This window comes from Myodes glareolus, chromosome X (assembly GCF_982192425.1).
Source record: "Myodes glareolus chromosome X, mMyoGla1.1, whole genome shotgun sequence".
Taxonomy (NCBI): Eukaryota; Metazoa; Chordata; class Mammalia; order Rodentia; family Cricetidae; genus Myodes; species Myodes glareolus.
The window spans coordinates 16467213-16485337 of NC_142053.1; the positions used below are offsets into that span (position 1 = coordinate 16467213).

Consider the following 18125-nt stretch of genomic DNA (forward strand, 5'->3'; position numbering starts at 1 on the left):
GGTTCCCGAGTTCTTTGTATATTTTAGAAATCAGTCCTCTGTCCAATGTTGGGTTGGTGAAGATATTTTCCAATTCTGTTTGCATTAGCACAGGAGGTCAGCTACCTATATTCAATGCAGGGCCAAGTATCCAGGCATGGAACCTCCCACAGTAGACTGGGCCTTCCCACATCAGTAATTAATCAAGAAAATGCTCCCACTATGTCCACAAAGACCAATGTGGTGGAGGCCATTCCTTAGTAGAAGTTTCTTCTTCCCATGTGACTCTAGTTTATGTCAAGTTGACAAAAATTAACCAGTATCCACATTTAGCAAGCATATTTTATGTATATGTTTCATAGATTTTCCATTTCAGAAAGCCAAGACTAGGCAATTTGGGAACCATGTGGCTATTATACCCAAGGGTTAATAACATGTATAGGCTACCCAGCTGAGTATTTTTTCACTGAGTTGAAAATAATACTTAGATATTTACATATATTAAAGGTTATTTGCTACATGCCAAATAATACTTAGGTCTTTACATATATTAAAATTTATTTGCTATGAATACTCTGAGAGGTAGGTACTATTATTATTATCAATACAATTTTACAATACAGTAAGTTGAGAAATATAAATTAAACAGCACTCTGTGGTCATATATCTAACATGTTATTAATGATTCCATTTCATGTTTCTTTAAAACAAAACAAAAGAAGAACAACAAAAAAGTCAGTCTACTAAGATGATCCAGTGGTGAGGGCTGGGCAGGCAAGTGTGAGGACCTGAGAGCTTGATGCCCAGGACCCACATAAAACCAGGTGCTGGAGCAGTTGTCTGTAATCTAAGTGCCCCTATCACAATAGAAGAAGTAGAGGTCAGAGACTTCTGGGAAGCACATGGGCCAGCTAGCCTGGCATATGATGGAACAAAAAAGGTAGAAGTCACAGACTGGCACCAGAGATTGTCGTATGACTTCCACATGTAGCTACAGACATGCATGCAAATATACACATGTATCATACACACGTTAGAGAGATTAAACAAATAAGAAGTCACAAGGCATATTTATCTATCACATAATAGATGTGAAGCAAGCCATGAAGTACAGGAGCAATGGTGTAATAAAATGATTTTATTAAATTTTAAGTATTTTTAATAATTTAGTACGTAAATAAAAGTTGTATAAATGGTACAGCATGTTCCAACACACCCTTCATTCAGTTTACTCCCAAAGTTAATAACTTGTATAGTACATGTAGCAATACTAACATATTAATATTAATATACCAGGCATGGTGATACACATCATTAATCCCAACACTCAGGAGGCAGAGATGGATATATCTCTGTGATTTCAGGGCCAGCCTGGTCTATAGAGATACAGGATAGCCAGGACTGTTACACATAGAAACCCTGTCTCAAAAAAGGAAATTAAAATTGCTATCAGTTAAGCCATACTTTGTTCAGACTTTCCCAGTTTTGCAACTACTGCTTTGGTGCTACCCCAGGGTCTAAACAGGAGAGCACAATACATTTAGTCATCTTGTCTTCGTAGTCTTCTCTGATCTCTGAAAATATTTTAAGCTTCATTTTTGTAACCGTATGGTATTTTAACAGTCAGTCCACATGGGTCATGTATGTTAATGACAGCATCACTGGCTTTCAACAATTTAACCTCATTCACAAATTTGGCAAAGAACTTCTGAGAGCTTACTTACAAATGCTGTCCTGAAAGTATCATTTGACCAAATTCAGTCTCTAAAATCCTGTAAGTACCCTGCTAATTACTCTCTTTTGAACTACTGCTGACACAATTACATGATTCAGTCATTATGTAATAATCCCTTCTATGACATCTAGTAAGCACTGGCACAGGTCTATGTAGCACCTTCCATCTGCCTCTCTGCACACATCCCCTGATTACCTCTCAAGATAAGACTGTGTCATCTACTTTTGAATAGTTTGTACTGTTTATAAAAAGCTTTATTAAAATGAACATTAATCTGGTCCTTCACAAGTCTTCTTTACTTATCCTATTTATTTCCTGTAGAGAATCAAGATACTAGAATCTAGTAAAATCTAGTATAATACTATTATAATCTAGATAAACTCCATATATAATCCCAACCCAGACATATTGGATTCCCCAGAGATACTGGGTTTAGCTAAATTCAATTGGTCCCAGATTTCCTCACTAGGACTGTTGTTAAATATCTCAGTTTGAATATATGATTCAGTCTTAAGGCCTTAAATTCCTTAATCTGTAAAAAAGTCTTTATAAGATTATTACAAAAAATAAATGAGCTAACACAAGTAGAAACACATAGCCCACTAATGGGAACAGGTGTAGAGAAGATGCTTGATAAGTGATGATATATATATATATATATATATATATATATATATATATATATATTTGCCAGAATAATCAACTCATGAAAACCAAGGATTAAATACACCATTTCTGTTGCTTTCATTATTCTTTCTTCTGTCGGTCACGGGTGATTTTTATCTTCCTTTCCTTTTTTTGTTTAAATCCTTTGGAGATTACATTTTATATTTCTGTTGACTTTTCTCCTTCAGATTTTAATTAAGTTGTTACTGAGCAGGACTGAAGTATTACATAACTTGAGAGGGTTGGTTGCTTGCTTACTTTCCTGAATCTAGTATATGATCTATTGGAAAGATTAGTCATGACAGCCAATGGAAGGGTTTGGCAGGGATTAACAAATTTTATTTACAATCAACAAAAAGTAAAAAGTAGACCCTTGTACAGAATATTGATCTAAATTGGCATATCAATAATAAGATTAACTATTTCCATATGAAGAACAGATTTCAAAACTGTCAAAGATGATGAAAAGTTTTAGAACTCACTTGGTCTTATTTTCTTCATCTATGGCATGAGGGTAATAATAGTTCCTATTTCATAGGGTTGGTGTAAGCCTTAAATAAGTTAGTGTATATCTAGAACATCTTTGGTTTAATGTAAATAATTGAACAATGTCAGCTGCTAATGTTGTAACTATCACTTTTGCCATTATCATCAGCACCATCATAATCATTATCATCATCATCATCATCATCATCATCATCATCATTGCTGCCTTATTGTCATGATTCTCAAACAGATACTGTCTTTCAATTTTTAGGCCATGTGAAGAAGCTACAGGGCTAGAAAGGTTATATTTTCCAATTTCTAATTTTGTTTGTGATAGAAAAAAGATTTGGAAATGTCAGCACTAGAGAGGTTTTATAGGTATTATAATTTTCAATTTAAGTGCTGCCCTTAAGAAAATGGTAACTGTAATTCTAGAGGCAGAGGATCTAAGTAAAGCACATTATTGTTTAATCTCTCATCAAAATATAGGAAGATGTGGATATCTGTAAAATGTTATGTGGTCACAAGTGAATTCGTTTACTTCAAAAACAGAGGTGTCTCGTATATACATATATATTTGCAAAGCAAAACCAGGCCCCCACCAGAACAATTTTCTCTGTAATATCTCCTTCTTTCACCTTGCCTCTTTGAGCTTGTTATGTATGTAGTCAAAATAAGGTAATTACAGTAATTCATGGTTGAATTAGGTTTTTGGTGTGTACATTTGATGGGAAAATTTTCTTTTCAAATGGATGCTGGGCTACAGGCTTTCTGAAGTAAACTTGTTAGTAAGGCTCATTTTATAATGTACTTTTTGTGAATGCCAACAAAACTGCCAGTTATCATTCTTAGCATCACAAGGTTCTGGTGCCAGTCTTCTGAGATGGGATGTGGGTGTGATAGAAGGAGTCACAATCCTTAGCTTGGAACTGATCAGATTCCTGTATTGACTCTTAACTTTCACTCCAGTATCACTTTTTGTTTCAGGTTAAGTTTCTTGTTTCCCATTTTGTAAGTCAGTTTACTTCTTTGGATTGAGATGAGCACTATATCAGTTCATAAATAAATGCACTGTATGATATGCTAGACAAGTTGTTGAGAGTTTTCTATATAAAATGGAGCCAGTTCAAATCTACTCTGGCTTCACCACCAGTTCCCATGTTTATCAAACAAAGGCAGGATTGTTAAAGGGTTTAATCAAAGCTTAACAAGTTGTGTACTTGGAAATGATATTTTTCATGTCATAACAGTGCTAAAATGTGGACCAATGTTAACTTTGCTTCACCTTCCCTTTCACATGGAGCTGGCTGTTCTAGTTCTATAGTTCAATACCTAAATACTACTCTCATCCACTTGTAATTAAAACATGGTAAAAAGTCTTATGTAGTCTTATTTGTATTATACATGAACCCACTTCTTTAAAATGGACCTCTTTGCATTCTTTTGTTCCAGTGGCTCCTGTCTGCTTTCCAAAGGATCAGTTAGCTAATTAACTTCCTCATGGCAATATCATTTACTGAGCTCCTACTCTATCTAGAAATGGAGACACAAGAAGGAGGTTTCGGGGCGGTTTATTTTAGAATCATTGCTTAGTGGGAACAACGAAGAAATAGACTAATGTATTTTATGAGTATCATAGCCACTACTGTAAAAACAGGGCACTTTGGAAAAACAAGAAGAAACTGGAACAGTGCATACATGTTGTTGCGGAAGGTTTCCCAGAGGACACAATGTCTAAGAAAAATTGTGTGGACGTTTATGCTTTATGGATGGGAGAGAAAAGAATTTACAAGAATACTGCAATTGGGTTGCCAAAGGATTGGACGGATATACTTTGGGGAAAGAAAGTATCCTGGTATAGAATACTTCCTCTGAGAAGAAAGATCAGGAAGCAAGCATAACAAGAAATCTAGGGCCAGATTATACACAATGGAGACCAACTCAAGACTTTTTAGTGTAAGGCTTGATGAGATTTGAAGGGAAGATTTGAAACTCTGATCACTGGCAAAAGAAGATCCATAAGAGGCCTTTATGAGGTTATGATAAATTTCATACAAGTACAGGGAAGTCTTAAATATTGGAATTTTGAAGAGATATTAAGAAGGTAAAATCTACAGTCCTTGGTTACTCCTTGACTACAAGTTAGGCGGAAAGAGCAGGGCTCATGGGAGTTCAGGCTAGTTTTGACTGAGTTGAGGTGGTGGATGCATCCTGAAAGGAGTAGTATACAAAAGAAGCCCACCAGTGTAGTTCCATTACTTCAGTTTTGAATTTACTTACTTTGCTACCCTATGGATAGTTGAGTAGAAATATCCATATATGTCTCTCAGGGAAACCAAATGACCTAATTAAAAAAAAACCAGAAAATTTTGGTTGTTACCATGTATTTGTAGTTCTTTCCTGAATTATTTATTTATCTGTGTCATTATCAAAATTTGAGTCAGAAAAAATTAGTCTTTCCTTTTTGAGGCTTCTTTTAGACACTCCAATCCCTGAACTACTCCTGAGCATAGTTTCACCCTTCTGTTTTATGATAATGATCATATTTTATAGCTACAGGTTATGTTATTGTATAAAATCATTAAACTTCAATTTCCATATAAACAGGATCACTTCTGACTATATCGTTCCTAAATATCTACAACTAAGCCTTACACAGGGGAGATGTTTAATGAATAGACACATGAAATCAAGAAAATCACAAATAGTAGGACACAATCATAAAGGACTTAGATTATGCAAAGGACTATGTAAAAGAGGCAGTCATTAATTACAACTATAAGGGAAAGCAATGTTATACAATGGCAGAGAAACCAGAAAAAGAACTCATAGTCAAGAATATGTGATTATATGTTTTAAAATAATGTGTTTTTTTACTTTTTAAAACTGTTTTGTGTTTTGAAATTATAATATAATTACATTACTTCTTCTTACTCTTTCCTCCCTCCAAAGTCTTCCAAATATGCTCCCTCACTCTATTTTAAATTCAGTACCCCTTATTTTAAAAAAATCTGTGTGCATGAACATGTGCATGCACGTGCATACCCACACAACCACAACACAACCTGCTAAGTCCATATAATGTTACTTTCATGGGTATGTTTTCAGGGCTGACCTTTTGATATTGGATAACAATTGAAGTGATATACCTGTCTATTTTAAGAAAAAAATGGTTAATAGCAACAAATGTTGATAATAATTTGTGAATTATTGGAGAACCAATCACAGGATTAAAGGATCTATTTTAATTTTGTAGGTATGAATATTGGCTTGCTTGTATGTAATTTTATTATGTGAGAGACTGCTGCCCATGGAGGGTATAAGAGGGAATCATATCACAGGGAGCATGGAATGGTTGTGAACTGCCAAATAGGCACTAGAAATGAATGCAGGTCTCTCTGAGAGAGCATCAAATGTTCTTAATGACTGAACTATGTCTCCAGGTCAGTTATAAGATTTAATGACATAAAAGTTATATGTGATCATAATTAGAGCATATTTATTGCCACAGAAGCAGCAAAGAATGAATGGTGACATCTACATCAACTTTTGCTTACCTATTTCTAAAAATCACAGAAACATGAGATCAAATATTACCTTAGCACTTTAACAATACAAAGAGAATTCAAAAGTCAAAATCAAAAGCTACAAGTGACAGAAAGAAGAAATTGGAAACTAATGGATGTGCCAAGAGTATCAGAAACTAAAGGAAAATGGGTGGACAGACGGACAGATGAATAAATGAAACCTGTATTTCCTGTATTTATTTCAGCTGAAGCTATCACCTTCATTTGGAACTCTGAGTTTTCACCATATGAGCAGGATGCAATAAGAAGTATCTGGTTAATGAAATAATCATCTGGTTAATGAAACAATCAATATCTGAGGTCCAGGGATACAAAATATAGGTGGATTGAGTGTTTAAGAAATTAGACCCCACACTTGAATTTAAAATATCATGATTAGAAATTATATTAAAAAATGTACCCAGAACCACAGTGCACTGAGAGATAAAACCTCTAAATCACAGAGATCAATGTCTAACCAGTGTTCACTTGGGAGTTTTTCCGATAAGGACCTTTCTGAAGGCAAACCCATGCTCAGATTTATGCAGCAAGAAGGAAAATAAAAGCATATCTAGGTGAGTTAGTATTCTGGAAATAAGGCAGTACAAAATATATTGAAACAAAAGTAACTGGATGTGGATGTACACGTCAATAATTCCACCACTTTGAAAGCACAAGTGAGATGTATTGTTTTAAAACTGTCCTATTGCTGTGAAGATACACCATAACCAGAGCAACTTATAAAAGAAAACATTTAATTAGGAGCTTGCTTATAGTTTCAGAGAGTTGGTTCATGACCATCATGGCAGGGAGCATGGCAGCAGGCAGGCTGGATCAGTAGCTAAGAGCTTACAGCTAGTCCACAAATAGCAAACAGAGAGCTAACTGGGAATAGAATGACATTTGAAATCTCAAAACCAACCCTCCATTGACACACCTCATCTAACAAGGTCACATATCCTAATAGTTCCACCAACTGTGGACCAAGCATTCAAATATATGAGCCTACCGAGACCATTCTCATTCAACTACCACAGCTATGTAGAAGGAAAATTAGTCTTAAATGTGTTTAAGACATATTAACAAAGACAAACTATAAACTGTAAAATATAAACATATATAGCTTTAAGTCATATACAATTTTAGTGTATAATATTCAGTATAGTATATCTATGTGTGTATTCTACTGAAATAAAACATGACTGATAGACTTAACTCTCCTAAGAGAATTAGTGATACATTCTTTTATTCATAAAAAGATGAAAAGATGTAATGAAGAAAGAGAAGTAAAAGACCGTGAAGGACAGAGGAAGTTTAATATACATAAAATAGAAGTTGTGGAAGGATAGCGTGAGGTTAAAAAGTAAATAGAAAAGCAAAAATTCATGAGTAGCTTTCCAAAAATGAAGAAAAATGATTGAATATCCCAAGATATATAGGAAAAAATTAAAAAAATCTTGACAATAGTCAAGATATTCAAATATCAACCGTATCCTAGCTGTCCTCTCTCTAGTAACTTTTAAATTTTCAAGGAAGAATGGCTCAAGATATAAAAGAAAATTAGACTAAATACTGAATACAAAATAAGGGCCTCAAGGATAGTGGGTATCTGAACTAAGGTGTTGGCTTGACAGAGTTGCCTGAGACTTGCAGGGAATGTGCACACGTGCAACAGATAAACACACACACATACAAACACACACACACACACACATACATCCCACATATTATGTTTTCTTTATTTACTCAGTGGAATGGAACATTACTGCTTCCTTTAAGAATTATTTTTTTTCAAATCAAATAACAACAGCACTCCAGAAATGAAAGTAGGTAATATAGTAAAGAAGAGGAATGCAATGAATATGGAGATTTTTTAAATGTTTTCAATATTTTTATTTTATTTTTTAAGTTTTACTTATTTTCATGTGTTTGGTTGTTTCCCTGCATGTATGTCCCTGCATGGCTTTTTCCAAGGAGGACAGAAGATGGTGTTCATTCTCAAGGGACTAGAGCTACAATGAGCTGCCATATGGCTGCTAAGAATCAAACCCAGGTCGTCTGACAGAACAGTCAATCGTCTTAACTAATGAGCCATTTATCCAGCTCCTCAATGCTTTTAAATACCAATCAAATCCAAGTTGTCTTTCTGCAATAAGAGTAGTGAATCCTCATAGAGACATCTCCAGGATTAATTGACTTAGAAAATTATTTTATGACAATTTCTGTTCAATCATTAGGTTAAATTTTTATTATAATAAAAATATTTGATGATGCTCCTGTGCAAATATCGGTCACGATGGTCAACTGTTTCTTAAGACAGGCTTAGTTACTATGGTATACAAGACAATGTAATTTTATTTTTGATTAGCATCTTTCTAAAGAGATTATTGGTACTAAACCGTGTGTTGATGACAGTGACAAATTGATAACAAGGATATATTTTTTATTTGTTGATATTCTTTATTATTATTATTTAAGAGGTTTTTTCGTATTTTATACACCAATCATAGTTCCTCCTCTTCCCTTCCTCCTTCGTTCCCCCACCTTCCCCCCACCCACCCCCTTCCAGTCCTCAGAAAGGGTAAGTGTTGAGAATTTGAACTGAACTGAGCTCTGGAAAAGACAATGTGTTCACAAGAAAGATAAAAGAAACTTCACAAATAGACACTAGAATGTCCACATAACAAATCAATTTCCCACAATCCTTAGGATGCTCCCTTGCCATATTCATAATCAACATTTCAGGGAAGTACACTACTGGAGAAGGTTACACAATAAGCTTAGCTTATTAGCCATGTTTCAATTATGAGAACATAAAAACCTAAAGTTTCTTAAGTTGTTTCAGCAGAGAGAAATATGTATGACCTGGAAAACAGAATCCTGTCAGTTTGGGAACAGAATGAAAATTACTTAGATTGGTAGTTTTCTCATTCTCCAAACATCATTTGTTCTGAGCTGTGTTTTCTGAAGCTGAACACATTTCCTACCCTCTTACTCAGTGTTCACTGTGCATTTTTGGGAGGAGTTTCTTCCCCCAACACAATGGACATTGAGTATAGTTGTGCTTGTAACTGTTAGCATCTATGATGCTTGTGCTTCTTAGGTTTGCATTTTAATTACTTTTGAACTTCTATTTGGCCTTCACTTGATGCCAGGAACCATCATTGGCGAGGCAATGAAGAGCATGAGGGACCTGACCTCAAAACGCATGAATTCAAATCCTGGGTTTGTCACTTCCAAACTGACCAAAGTAGTTACCCTCTCTGCTTCAATGTCTTCATCTGAAAAATGGCGTTAAACCCTTAATGTTGTTGTGCACATTATATGAGCAAATAAAGTACTTAGACTAGTAACTAGGGTAAAGTTATTACTCAATGGGTTATAGATATTAGTATCTTAGCATTCCTTTGGTACTTGGCAAAGAATTCTAAGTAAATAGTGAATGAATAAACAAATGAAAGAGTGAACAAATGGTTCAGATAAATTTTTAAAGCCCTTGATTTCTTTTCTAAAATGGAATCCATGGTGAGCATCCATCCTCTGTTATGAAAGCTGGTTAAAAACTTGCTTGAGGTCTTTAGTAGTTGCAAGATAACTAACTAACTAAATTCAATCAGTTGATTGTGCTTTTTGCTGTTTGTCAGAAGGGAAAAGTGAGAGCAAATTAGTGAAAATGGATACTGGAGAAACCCCTGATTGCAAAAGGATAGTCATGGGCTTCCAACCATTGAAGTAAATAGTCTGTGTATAATATTTTTCTCTCTCTTGGCTGAACCCAAGCTTCCTGTAGCTGAAAGCAGATGGCACAAAAAAGCTTACGCTGTGGAAAGTCAGTTTTCCCTGTATGAAAAGAACTGAGAGAATTGGGAGTGCTTTAACTTCTTGTCTCTGGTAAGTGGTGATGGAGATAAAGACTGAGAAATTTCCTTTGGGTCTTATAGCCTTCAGAAGCCCTGGATTACCAGGGATAGACCCATCCTAATGCCTAATTAGTTCCTGGACTGCTAATCCACAGAATGGCATTAAGCAGTGATTTTATAATAACCGAATTTTCATGAAAAAGTGATGTTTTCTTCAAGTACCACTCAAAGAAGTTACTATAAAAGTATTATGAACTATGGTTATAGCCTGCCTGTGTTATTTTCATTTTTATTTATTTTAAAATTCACTCTTATCAAACAAAGGAAGAAACACAATTCAATTGAGAATATGATATATTCTTTTTCACTTAACCAAGCCAAGACAGAGCCATATCCAGGCACTACTTCAACAACCCAAATTCCGGACCCAGTGCCAAGAAGGAAAGCCTTGTACACATATATCTTATTGGCTGAGAATTCCTAGTTTAAATACTGGCACTGCCACTTGGGTACTTGCCAGGGAACCACTGATACAACACTTAGTCTCGCTAGACTTCACTTTCTTCACCAGCAAAATGGCAATCATGATAATATCTACTACATAGTTTTTTTTTCAAAGACCACATGCTTTGTTCATTTACATCCACTGAATCTACTGAGTTCTAGCATATCTGAGACCTTGATTAAAAAAAAAAAAAAGCAGAGAGGAAAGTACCATGCCCACTTAGGACATCTACACAGCTCTCATTGGGCCATCAATGTATCATTCATGTGTCATTCATCTTTTCCTTAAGTTCTAATAAATTCAGCAGGTTCTTCTAGAATACTGGTCTGGTGTTAGAAAGCAGTGAGGAAGCACTGAAGAATCTTCCCATTTCCTCTGCTCCTTCCCTTGCGAAAAGAAAATTCTTGATTAGAGACAGGTCACGGTGCCATTAGAACGTGGGAAATCAAACCAATGTTCTTTACCCTGTTTTTAGAACCCTCTACCATCTGCTAAATATTAATGTATATTTGACAATTTACAATTTCTGCCCTCCCTTCCTCAAGTCATGAGTTTAGGCTTTCTTCTACCAATAACCATAGTTACTGAAATAGCTGACACCTAAGGCTCATTCCCTATGATCTCTCTGGATGCTCAAGGAGGAATCTGCATCTCAGCAATCTGCTATTTATCTTCATATTCTCTTGATTAAATGACCAAACAGGTAACTAGAGGCCTTGAACTCTCAGCTTTGCAGCTTTCATGGCTAATTAAATGGTAAGGTGCTGGATTCATAGCTATGATTAATACCATCATGGTTTTTATGGTCTTAGTGTTCATAAATTGTGACTGACCAATGAAAGTTTTATGAGGGTTATAGGATTTTTCTTTTTTAAGGATCAGAATTAATCAGTGTTTTCTCAATTGATTTTAAGTATAAATCAGGGGTGGCCTGAATAAATTCTATGGCTTAAGTATTAATAGAATGCTCTCAGAGAAAGGATATAATGAAAACCAAGCTACCTTTCCAGTGAGGTGCAGGCAGAGGGTCCTATGACTTTTCATTCTGCATGCATATAAAGACAGCCAATTGATTTTTGTAAAAATTAGTTCTGGATTCTTTTGAGCCTGAACTAGAAGTTGTCCAAGTGATCTGACTAGGAGAGACTCTTTGGTAGCTAGTAAATATGACAAGTTATGTTATTGAATACAATTGTCACGTTTTTTTTGTGCCTGGATTTTCAGCATGTCATTGATAATATCTCTTAAATTGTGTTTTATTTCCTGCTTGGTGTTAAGTGGCAAGAACCTATTCTAAAAGCTTTTCTCTATTTCTCTTTTGTATTTCTATCCAGTTGGTTTGGGGGGAGGCTTTTCGACATAATTAGAGAGAACATACAATGTGTTTCTTGCCATTGTGTCTTCTAACTACCACCCATACCTTATTTGGTGAATGAGATCCCAGGGTTGCTTGATCCTACTATACTTGAATCTAACCCCCTTCCCTCTCTTAGAGCTCATTAGCAGTTTTTGACCTGTAACTGACTATGGGGTGATTTGGATGAACTGTTAGGGGAGGGAGAGAGGAAGAGAGGGAGAACACGAGGGGGAACTGGCAAGTGGCAATGATCATGTTTATCTTACAGAGGAAGGGTGTTTGAAATCTCTCATTTTCAGAGTTGAAGAAAGACAGCCAATTCCTTTCTGCTCAAAAGGTTCTGAGACTGTTCTTGATTAGGCTGTCTCAACTCTCTCGTTTTTGCTCATCACAGTCACATCTGTTTGGGTTTCTGTCTCTTTCCTGGAGAAGTCTCTGGAGAGCAGGTCCCCTCAGCTTCTTACAGCTCATCTGAGGCCTGCCAAAAACACTGGCAGAGAACCATCAGTGTTCTATGCTCTGATAACTCCCATAAATTTTGGAAAACAGTACCACAAACCTGCTTCTAAAGTAAACTTTAAGAGAGGGGAACCAAAGGGCTTAAACCATTTTCTTTGGAATTCCAATGATACTTTATATTTTGGTGAGGTAAAGAGGGGAAGAGAAAAAAGGCAAGTACCAAAAGATAAGGCAGTCGGAGGAGCAGCGGTATCCACAAAATGAAGCGAAGACTCACAGACCTAAAAAGCCTTTTAAGGAGCAGCTCATCCAGGCATTTTCCAACATTCTGTTTTTAGTAGCTGAATTTTTATGTTTATTTTTAAAAGAAATCACACAATGAGCCGCAGTGCACAGAATAGATGAAAGTAGAAGTGCTATGTTTAAAACATTGTCAAGGGAACTCATTTTTTTGGTCATGTACTTTGAGGGAGCTGAAGAATACAACTTGAAAGTGGCTGATACTGAGTATACTCCTCACCATGAGAAGAATGGCATGGCCACCAAAGGCGCATGGCCAGTTAGTCTCCTGCCTAGCAGGGTGCAGAAAAGAATTCTGCGGGGTTGGAAATGGAGAAAAGTGCTAAGAGCACATTTGTCTGAACATGGTCAAGGAGTGAGCTTGGAGGGTGCACCAGGGAATAGGAGATCTGTTGGGGAACAAAGAAAAGTAGACCCACATAGCCTAGAAGAGATCAAACTTTGAATCTGGAGGGAATCCAAAAATCCCATAGCAGAACTGCTGTGGATAAAGTAAGTCGAGAGAAAGGGTGGTTCAGAAGACAGGTGTCAAAAGACAGTTCTTGTTCTGCCTCCCACTCAAATGCCATTCTATGGGTCTGCGATGGCAGTGGAGAGCAAAGAAAAGACAAATGGACTTTTCTAGGACGGGCTGCATTCATTTTGCCCTTTTGAGATGGATAGGACTTTTGTAAAATTCCTCTTTGAGAATTTGAAACTGATATTAATGCTCTACACCTGGGAAATAGAAATGCGTGTTAAGAGAGCATAAAGAATGCCTACTTTATTTATAGTTAATTGGATAATATGATTTAGGTAGACCCATTTCTTATGTGTATATGCACATGCACATGTGCATGCGCACACAGCACATGTGCATGTGCGTGTGTATGCGTGCTTGTCTGTGTGTCTGCCACATGTTGGGGATGGTTCCCATAGAGACCAGAAGACTGTGTTAGACCTCCATGAGCAATCTGGCATGAGTACCTGGAGCCAAACTTGAGTCTTATGCAATAACAGCAAATACCATTACCCACTACGCCCACTATCCATCTCCAAGGATATTTATATTTTTCTATATGTTCCAAATTGAACCGACCATCCAGTCACAGACATCTTAGTGGAAGAGAGAGGGGGATGCATATGGTCTGCAGGAAGACAGAATACAGAAAATTAGAGGCAACCTATTCCAGTCTCATCACCAACACATCAGATATTTTCCGGTGGAAATGAAAGAATGAGGTAGAAGATATAAAGAAGTAACTTTTGGGAGCCAACAAGAAATATGTCTTGTTCATTCATACTCCTCTTGTGTGGGAATTAGCAAGATTTGGTGGGGGATGGAGTTGTTCAATGCGTTAAGTAACAGTTAGATGGGAGAAAAGATTTCTGTTGTGCCACTGCACAGTAGAATGACTATACACTATAATGTCCTATACATTTCAAAAAGCTAGAAAAAACAATTTTGCATATTTTCATGATACTGTTTGATCAGATGTTTTTGACTTGATTTAAAGATTCCACAGTGCATATATGTATTAAAATATTGTGATACTCCAGTAATGGTTTTAATTTTTATACTTTATGCAATGCTTAAAAATAAAGTTTATAAGCTGAGTGGTGGTGGTACACACTTTTAGCATTCGGGAGGCAGAGGCAGAGGCAGAGGCAGAGGCAGAGGCAGAGAGAGGCAGAGAGGCAGAGGCAGAGAGGCAGAGGCAGAGGCAGAGGCAGAGGCAGAGGCAGAGGCAGAGGCAGAGGCAGAGAGAGGCAGAGAGGCAGAGGCAGAGAGGCAGAGGCAGAGGCAGAGGCAGAGGCAGAGGCAGAGGCGGGTGTATCTCTGAGCTCAAAGCCTGCCTGGTCTACAGAATGAGTTCCAAGACAGTTGTTGCAACACAGAGAAACCCTGTCTCAGAAAAACAACCAACCAATCAATCAATAATTAAATAAAATTATAGAAATAATTGAGAAGAAAATGATTAGAGCAGGAAAAGCATTTGCAGATACCTAAGTTGTCAGTTTTGGCCCATGGACCTGTGTACGCATGTCATAGAGTTCAATTATCAATCAAAAAAATGAAGTAGGGACTAGAAAGGAAGCAGACAATGTCTGCATGTTTGTGCTTACTCCTTTATAACAATAATTGTGCCTCCTGGTTATATATGCTGAAGTCTACCATACGGTCCGTTTACTGCCAATATCCAGCATAGACAGGCCAATAAATCTACAGGCACTCTGAAGATATTTTGTGGATATTTCAGCAAATGGTAATAGTTTTCCTGGAGAAATGAGGGGGGGAAAGGAGTGTAGGAAAGCCTTTCTCATTTCCCTGTAGCATCCTCCAATTCTTTCCATTCTAACATTTCCTAATTCTATCCCTTTCCTAAATAAGAACTTTGTCCTTGTTTAGCCTTTTCATACACTGGAAAAAGGATCCCAAAAGAGATATAAGTTGCAAAACAGTGGTCTTGGATACGGTCCTAGAGAGAGTCCATCCCAAATTCTAACTATCTGAACCTCGTCAAAGTTTCTTCTGATCTAGATTTAGTGAAATTATTCCCCTTCATAGTTCCTGAAATTAAGCCAGTACCTCTTTCTGAGCTGAGACACCTTTCTTTCCTCTTGGAATCAATACCAACCAAGCACTCATCAATTCTTTTCAATGAATTTTTACTTACTGTAGACTGCTCCTGAGGTTTGAGCCAGGAAATAGGATTATAGTGAACAAGAGAAATACCAATTGTGGAGGGAGGCATTTCAGGCGCAATGGTGCAAACTAGGGGTCTTCCCATCTGTGAATTAGTCTGATGTGTCCTTTCCTTTCTTGGAGTCTTGGGTACAAGCTGAGCATTGGTTTTGTGGTGAAGTAATTTCTGAAAAGATATAGGAAGATCTAGTACCAAAAGTGTGGAACAGCCCTCCTATTAGGAACTTTCTATTTATCCTCAGAGATCAAATAAAATAATAAGATAACAATGTCTGAAGGTACAGAGATAGATAGACTATGAGTTTTGTTCCTGCATTTCCAAGGATTAAGGAAAGAACTCGTGAATACAAATACAGCCAGCGAAAGGCAAAGTTAATTTCAGAATGGGGGGGGGATAGATGAACCTTTTGGTTTTGAGGCGCAGTTAAGAGAAGAAATCAGGACACAGAAGATGAAACGGAGCGTAAATGAAGATCTGGACTATGTTTTTTCCCCCAGTACTGCCTATATGGTACATGTCCAGGCTCGCTGCATGTCTCACAAATGGCCAGATGAGGGGGCATCGAGGAAAACCGGGTTTTGGACAGCACACATTGGCGCGGAATGAAAAGTCAGCAAAAACCACTGGGTGGCAGCGTGGTGTGCGGGCGCAGCTCTGCAGTGCCTGCTGCTGCCACTGTGGTGGGGGCTGAACTCATCTGGGAGCCCTGGCCCTCTCCTGAAGGGCTACAAGTGTCGCCATGCAAAATGCGTCTGCAAGGTCTCTGGTTGGATGCGGGCTATACCTGAGCCAGATGCAGGAGTTTGGCCAACTTCCCGAGGCTCAGGCTGGAGCTAACTCTGAGATCTGTACTTAAGTCACACCCCTGTCCCTCTTCTCCCAACCCCAAAACCCAGTAAAGCTCTGCTCCTGCAAGGCAACTATCTCATATTTCAGTACTCCCTCCATCACCCTTTCTCCCTGAGACTCTTTTAGGGAAAAGAGGGGTTTGGACGATGGGGCAGTGTCTTGATCCCCTACAGGTGTTAATGGGAACTGGGACTCTGCACCTGGGGGGTTGGGGGTGGGGCGTTTGGGGGCGGCGGGCGAGCGGGAGCCAGTAGATGGGCTCCAGGAGGGAGGGGCCGCCGAGGCAGGGAGGGGGCCGCCGCCAGGCTGTCGCGCTCTTCTGGAGGGTGCCTGCAGCGACTGAATTCCTGTGCTGCGACTGTGCCGCGCCCAGAGCAGCAGCCACAGCGACGATGCCAGGCCATTACCTGTTTGATCCCTGCGGGAAAGCTGGCACGGGCCAACTTTTGCCGATCCTTGGGCCGAGAAGTTGCAAGGACTAGTGGAAGCGCCGGAGGGGCCAGGGCGAGGGCGCGCTCCCCCGTGCGCTGCCTCCTCCCTCCTCTCGCCGGCCGCCTGCGCCCGCGGCCTCTCTCCCGCCCGCGCGCTCTCCCTCCGCCCGCCTCCCTCCTCCGGCCCCCTCCACGCGGCACAGGGCGGGGGGTGCCGCGAAACTCCGACCCGAACCGCTTGGACTTGCACAGTGTCCTCGGGGCTCAGGGGCCGAGCGCACGCAGCCACAAGCGCAGCTCTCTGCCTCCTCCTGCCAGTCTCGCCTGCGATCCCGGCCCGGGGCTGTGGCGTCGGTTCGGACCCAGGCAGCCAGAGCCCGCGCGGGAGCCGGACCACCGTCAGAGGAGCTCGGACGGCATGCTGAGCCCCCTCCTCGACTAAAGCCCGAGTGCCTAGAAGCCCGGGCCAAGCAAGTGCAGGCTAAGGAGACTCAGGAGGCGAAGGCGCGAGCCGGCGGCAGCGCAGCAGCGGAGGAGAAAGAGGAGGCGAAGGCAGAGAGGGGCCCCCAAAGAAGTGGTGGTGGTGGGCGTCGTGGCCATGGCGGCGGCTATCGCCAGCTCGCTCATCCGGCAAAAGAGACAAGCCCGTGAGCGTGAGAAATCCAATGCCTGCAAGTGTGTCAGCAGCCCCAGCAAAGGCAAAACCAGCTGCGACAAAAACAAGTTAAATGTCTTTTCCCGGGTCAAACTCTTTGGCTCCAAGAAGAGGCGCAGAAGGAGACCAGGTCGGAAGGGGCTTTCGCCTTTCTCTTTTCCCCTCTCTTACTTTACGATTGTGGAGGGGGTTGGGGGTAGCATGGCAGCGTAGGTGAGTTGGGAGCCCAGCTTGTGCAGATGAGGCCCCCTAGCTGGTGTGCGTGCGTGAGGAGGAGATTGCTTTTTTTGCCTCCGTAACAGTTAACAGGCTTGCTGCATTGCAACTGCCCTGGGACAGGCACAGAGCCCAGGAGCTTAGCTTGCCCTGGAGGTGCGCCCTCAGCTTCAGACATGTCACATGCGTGTATAAGTGTGCATGCCCGTGGGCTCAGGGAAGGCGTAACTCAAGCTGTCGTGTGGTATGGAAATTACAAGAGAGATCAGGACTGACACCATTGCCCACCCCTCCTGGAAAACGCAGGGAATCCCTCCCTGTCTGGCTTTCATTTCTGCCTACCAGACCCTTCCCCTCCACATACCACCCCCAAG

The 18125-nt window shown here is 39.5% G+C and overlaps 1 protein-coding gene across 4 annotated transcripts in view; it reads left to right on the forward strand.

Moving 5' to 3' along the window:
• Nucleotides 1–18125, forward strand: part of Fgf13 (fibroblast growth factor 13) — a 508789-nt gene that overhangs the window by 406459 nt on the left and 84205 nt on the right. The window contains exon 1 of one of the 4 annotated variants that reach the window (XM_048457652.3): nt 16764–17665. The exons of the other annotated variants lie outside the window; for them this stretch is intronic. Coding sequence (XP_048313609.1) covers nt 17479–17665 — 187 coding nt within the window. The 5' untranslated portion in view covers nt 16764–17478. Of the gene's footprint in view, nt 1–16763; nt 17666–18125 lie in introns of those variants that run through there. 4 annotated transcript variants of the gene reach the window in all.